General features: G+C 34.8%; 1 protein-coding gene across 4 annotated transcripts; it reads left to right on the forward strand.

Annotated features, from left to right (window-relative positions):
- The first annotated feature begins 1,154 nt into the window (after positions 1-1,154).
- Positions 1,155-4,449, forward strand: LOC141676740 (uncharacterized). Of its 4 annotated transcripts, none has more exons than XR_012557121.1 (6): positions 1,155-1,439; positions 1,621-1,692; positions 2,181-2,240; positions 2,500-2,804; positions 3,660-3,719; positions 4,057-4,449. XR_012557121.1 is itself a non-coding variant. In XM_074482446.1 (6 exons), exons 2-5 carry the CDS (start codon positions 1,727-1,729, stop codon positions 3,668-3,670), a joined length of 276 nt encoding a protein of 91 aa, XP_074338547.1. In that variant the 5' UTR covers positions 1,155-1,439; positions 1,621-1,726; the 3' UTR covers positions 3,671-3,719; positions 4,057-4,449. The 4 variants fall into 4 exon arrangements, 1 of the variants encoding a protein (XP_074338547.1); XR_012557122.1 differs by having other exon boundaries at positions 2,639-2,804; XM_074482446.1 differs by having other exon boundaries at positions 1,621-1,765; positions 2,639-2,804.
- Positions 4,450-6,306: the final 1,857 nt, after the last annotated feature.

Here is a 6,306-nt window from a genome sequence, read left to right on the forward strand (position 1 = left end):
TGATGACTGTACAAAATACTGCTCTGTATATTTGTTGAAAAGCAAAGATGAAGCTATAGATAAATTTAAAATCTATAAAGAAGAAGTTGAGACATAACAAACTGAGAAAATCAAAACGATACGAAGTGATCATGGAGGTGAATATGTGGAATCGTTTGGGGAATTCTGTTCACAATATGGTATAATCCATGAGGTCACTACACCATACTCCCCTCAGTCAAATGGTGTGGCTGAGAGGAAGAATCGCACTCTGAAAGAGATGATGAATGCAATATTGTTAAGCTCTGGGCTTCCACAATCGATGTGGGGATAAGCCATCTTAAGCGCAAATAATATTTTAAATATTACGATGCCCAAGAATAAGGATGTAAGTCCTTATGAAATGTGGAAGAAAAAGAAACCAAGTTACCAACATCTAAAAGTGTGGGGGTGCCTTGCAAAGGTACTGATCCCTACACCGAAGAAGGTGAAGATATGTCCTAAGACTTACTACGCCATAGATTGGATTCCGCAACCCTTCACACTGGGGTTGCAAAGAAAAGTGTAATAATAGCCTTCAAAACCAATGTCTACCGCAACCCCTCTTTTTTGATGTTGCGGTAGAGTCAAAATGTGTTACCAAAATGACATATATAATTAAAGATGATTTTTCTGAATTTAACTAATTAGTAATTTTTTACATAGAAATGAAATAGTAATTGAAATGTATATTTTATTTATTTTTACAAGTTAATAATATTAGTATATGAATTATTTTTAATTAAAATCACTAAATGAACTGAGTATAGAACATAACATCTTGTAATAGTTTTAAAATTTTATAAATAAATTAAAGTAATCAATTAATTGTAATGAATATGATGTGTTTAATTTAATAAAATTTATAAAATAAATATATAAATAAATTGGCAATGACCAGGGTGCTGAAATAGTTGGGTTGGGCCATTAAACTTTGACCCGCTAAGTTTTTCAGCAAACGGGAAGTGAAAATTTATTGATCCAGCGCGCCTCCTCTATTTTCCCCCCTGGCCAAATATTTCACTCCCTCTTAAAAGTTCTCCTCATTTTTTTCCTTAGCAAATTCAAGTCCTGATTTCCCCCTCTTCAAAAATAAAATCAAAATTAAATTAACATTCAAAATTTAACCCATCTAACATATAACATAAAACCAAAAAAAAACAAAAACTCATCTCATCTCTCTCTATACTCGACCGAAGAACTGCTCTCATCTCTCTCTCTCACCTCATGCATCTCTCTCTCTCAACCTCTCTCTCTTTCTCAATCTCTCTCTCTCTCTCTCTTCGTCTCTCTCCCCCTCTCTCTCGTTAAAGTTTGAAAAAATTGTCGGAGGTTGTTCAAGTCGGAGTTTGAACCTCAAGCCGGCGTTTAAAGCTCAAGTTTGAGTTTAAAGCCAAGTTGGAGGTCAAATATTAAATTGGGTAAGCTTTAAAACTTTATTTCAGAATTTGGGGTTTTAATTTGAAACCCTAATTTTTTAATTAGTTGAGTAATTGTTTGAAGTTTAACTATTTATTTTCAATTTTTGATTGAGGTGAGTTAAGTTTGTATTGTAGTGATTGATTATTTACTTGGATTTAAGATAATGTAATTGGAATACAGGGCACTATCATAAGTTGGATGAAGAATACCCAATAAAATTTGTTGGGCACTCAACTGGAACTGCTGTGGCAGGTTATCCGCGTTTTACAACAGATACTTGCTGATAATGTTACCACAGATGAACAGTACTCTCGTTTATGCTTCGGTCTGTTAATTAAATTTTCTAGGACATAATATAGTCTCAATTGGTGTAATATATTTGTCCAATTTGTGCAGATAAAAGGTAATGATTACTCGATTTTATGTGTTTTTGGATAGTTCTCGATAATGTAATTAGTTTGTAAGTCATTGCGTTATGTTAGCATATTTTATTAATTAGTCTGTAAAAAAATAAGAGTAGCAAAGTTCTCGATAATATAACTAGTTTGTAGTCGTTGTTTTATATTCGCACATGTTTTTAATTAGTTCGTAAAAAATGTGATTGTTAAAGTTTTTAGGTTTCTCTTTGTTAGCTTAACTGTAATTAGCTTGTATAGTTTGATTTGAACGTTATACTTGTTTATGCTGCTTATTGATAGTGTGAATGGTTTATTGTTCTATCAATTAATTTCGTTTTGCAGATGGTTCCCATCTTGAGAGCTGGTCTTCTATCTTCCCTGCAACAAAGATATACCACTTGGGTAAGAAATGGTTTCACCTTGTTTCAGCACAACTATCTATCCCAATGTGTATATTTCAATATCATATGATCTAATGGTAAGCATGTAGTTTTTTATTGTATTTTTTGCTATGAAATAAGGGATGAGCAGATATGAGGTTTTCGTATTGTTTTGTTTATTGGTGTATATCCCAATGAGTAAGGTCTTCCGTGCTGTTTTGTTTATTCATGTATGATTTTCATTGTTACCAAATGCTTTTATCTTGTTTCTTTTATTACAGCGGAATATTCTAATCTGATCTTAAGACTGCAGACTGTGTAAAGCTGTTGATAAGAAGCAGCCTCTGTAATTTAATTTTCACGTCTCTCTCAAAGGTAACCCATTTCTTGCCCCTGATGTTGTTCTAGTCTTGACTGTAGGGTATATGGATTAATCTGTATCGACAGAGAGTTTGGACTTGTAAAGTTACTGGGAAGAGTAATTTGACGTATGAAGAGGCGCTGGTTTCGGAACAGAAGGTGATTGAGAAGGTTCTGCAGCTTCCTAGTGAATTAGTTGGCCCGGTTCTTCGGGAGGTTCAATTTAGTATGTGTTCTTCACACTCTTTATGTTTTATGTTTGCTTTTTATGGATCAATGTTGTGTTGGTTTGGTGTATGCTCGATTCGTAAATATGGGAGTTAGGTTCTCATATTCTGTCCTTTTTAATTTTTAGGCTATGTTAAATCTGCATTAACAGGTGGATTGTAATAAAATGTAGGACTGTCTTTACCTATCTTATGCACTTAAAAACAGTGACTGATGGGGTTAAGTATATGGGTTTAATACTTTATTTAAATGTGCAAAAACATGTAATTGAACCTACTACTTCTCAATTTTGTACTCCCAGTTAGACCAACAAACTCTCTTTATTCAAAGACATGTAGGAGTAAGTGTCATGTAATGAACAATTCCCACACAACAGAATAAATATTTTGTCAGATCAAAAATTTAGGATGGGTGCATCTCATATATAAGGATAAGATCCATTAAATTATTGTACCTTCACAACTAACATTATCGAAGGAACAAGGAATTGATTACAACATTAGCCTTCTTGCCTTGCTACCATGTATTCTAAACGTCAGCAAGTTCAAGATATTTCTTAATATCTTTAATATGACTAATTTATTTTATGTTGACGTCATGGTGTTTTTATTATATATGATTTAGTGATAACATTTTCATTTTGTCTTTCATTAATTTTACATTAATTATTTGCTATGATTTATTGTTAACATCTATCATTGAGATACATTTGAGTACTTTTTTGGCAAATCATAATTATTAGGTTCCCTTGTAATACAGTTCGTCAAAGCATAATCTAGTGATGTATGCAGTTGTATATGGGTCTTTTTCTTGCTAAAGTAGTGATTACTGCTGTCGTTATGTGAATGTTTAGATATCCACTGAAGAAGCTATTGAAACTGCAAGACTTCTTGCGCTGAAAGAAGGTTTGCTGGTATGTTGCAATTTATGTCTAATTATGCTGTCCATATAACACTTCAGGAACAATATAGGTTTCTGCTACTAATTTATGATCTCATCTGCATACATTTTTAAAATTTCCCAGATGGGCATTTCATCGGGGGCCGCAGCAGCAGCCCACAATTTCAATTTTTTAAATATGTTCAAAAACATAATCTATTAGAAAGTTGTAGGTTTTTTGACTACTTTAACAATAAATAGTAAGCTGTATGTATGTTATGTTAGATTTTTATTTTTTAGTGATGCATGATATTCAGTTCCACCCTCTTAATTATATGTAAATCCTAATTATCTCTTCATTTGTATTGCAGGCATGCTCAAGCTAAATGACAGAAAATATTATACTGGAATTCAAGCAAATATTAATGTGGCTCACCATGGAGAGAAACAAGCACACGGAAGAAGAATCATTGTCAAATAACGGCCAACAAACACCATATAATTTCATAGCATTAGTAAACAGCTGCATGAGAATATTCATATAGCATTGTAATAATTCTATCAAAAGGCAAAATGTAGTCTTATTGGTTCAAGTTTATTTATATAAGGATGGTAGTATGGTGATGGTGAAGGTAGTGGTATTATGGGGTAACTGATGTTATGGTTGGTGGATTGATGTTATGATTTCTGGATTGTGTTGGTTTTAAGACGATGTCTTATCTATGGGCACGCTGATTTACAAATAGTTTCTAGCATTTTTTTTTGTAAAAGCGTTGCAATATGTCTTTATAGTGTTGCTAATAATCAATGTAAAATGTTGCAAAAAACACTAAAAAGCGTTACAAAAAATACTAAAAAGCGTTGCAAAGAGGTTGCATCGATACCTCACATGTGGGCCCCACAAATATTGTACTGATAGCCCAAACCCTACTGAACACTTTTCAAGACCTATTGCAACCCCATTGGTGTTGCAATAGCACGTTTCTGTAACGGATAAACAAGGGTTGTAATAGGGTGTCATCGGGGTTGCAAAAAACTCTATGGCAACGCCTAAAATTGCAACCCCGAAAAAGAGTCGCCATAGCCTTTTTTTTTGCCTTTAGCAACGCTTTTTTGGCCTTTAGTTACGGTTTCTTGGGGTTGCGGAATCCAATCTATAGCGTAGTGACTGTGGATTGTATCTTCATCGGATATCCTCCACACAGTACTATATATCGGTTTCTTGTTCATGAATCCAAGATTCCTGACATTCAAAAGAATACAATTATGGAATCAAGGAATGCCTCATTCTTTGAGACGATGTTTCCCTGTAATCTAGGAAACCAACAACCTACGACGTCTAAACGATCTCATGAGTCTGTAGATGACAATAATGAGAGTGACGAAAGTGAAGACGAAAATGTGGGGGTAGTGAGAAGGAGCAAAAGACAGCGAACGGAGAAATCCTATGGGTCTGATTTTATGACCTATTTGCTCGAAGACGGTGACCCAAAAACCTATAAGGAGGCGGTTACCTCACCTGATGGGCTTATGTGGAAAGAGGCCATCAAGAATGAAGTTGATTCAATTATGCAGAATCATACTTGGGAATTAGTGGACTTGCCAACTAGTTGCAAACCATTAGGTAGCAAGTGGGTTTTCAAGAAGAAGTTGAAAACGGATGGCACTATCGATAAGTACAAGGCTAGACTTGTAATTAAAGGATACAAGCAACAAAAAGACCTTGATTACTTTGATACATATTCTCATGTTACGAGAATAACATCCATAAGGATGATGTTTGCTATCGCGGCAATGCGTAATCTAACTGTATATCAAATGGATGTGAAAATAGCTTTCCTAAATGCAGACATGGATGAGGAAATCTATATAGAACAACCTGAAGGGTTTGTCGTCCCAGGACAAGAAAGGAAAGTCTGTAGATTGGTGAAATCATTATATGGTTTGAAGCAAGCGCCTATGAAATGGCATGAAAAATTTGATGAGGTAGTGCTGGCCAATGGCTTCAAAATCAATGAATGTGATAGATGTGCCTATTACAAGGAAAACGAGAGTGGCTATGTCATGATGACACTATATGTAGATGATCTACTTATTGCCGGAAGCAATGATAAAGTGATCAAATCTACAAAGGACATGTTGAAATCAAGATTCAACATGAAAGATATTGGACTAGAAAATGTAATTCTGGGAATTCAAATTTCTAGAATATCAGAGGGTCTCACATTAAGTCAACCACATTATGTTGACAAGATCCTTGAGAAGTTTCTTAAGGATGACTTTGGGAAAGCGAGGACACCTGTGGATATGACTTTGCACCTATCCAAGAACAAAGGTGTAGTTGTTTCCCAATTGGAATACTCGAGGATAATTGGTAGTCTGATGTACCTCATGAGCTGTACAAGACCAGGCATTGCATACTCAATTAGCAAGTTGAGTAGGTTTACGAGTAATCCGGGAGTTGATCACTGGAAAACGATCATAAGGGTACTACGGTACTTGAGGGGAACTCGAGACTATGGACTGCACTATGGTAGATACCCAGCAGTATTAGAAGGATATACTGACGCAAATTGGATATCTAGCAAGAAAGCATTTAAGTATACGAGTGGCTATGTGTT

The sequence above is a fragment of the Apium graveolens genome, chromosome 8, assembly GCF_009905375.1.
Source record: "Apium graveolens cultivar Ventura chromosome 8, ASM990537v1, whole genome shotgun sequence".
Classification (NCBI taxonomy): Eukaryota; Viridiplantae; Streptophyta; class Magnoliopsida; order Apiales; family Apiaceae; genus Apium; species Apium graveolens.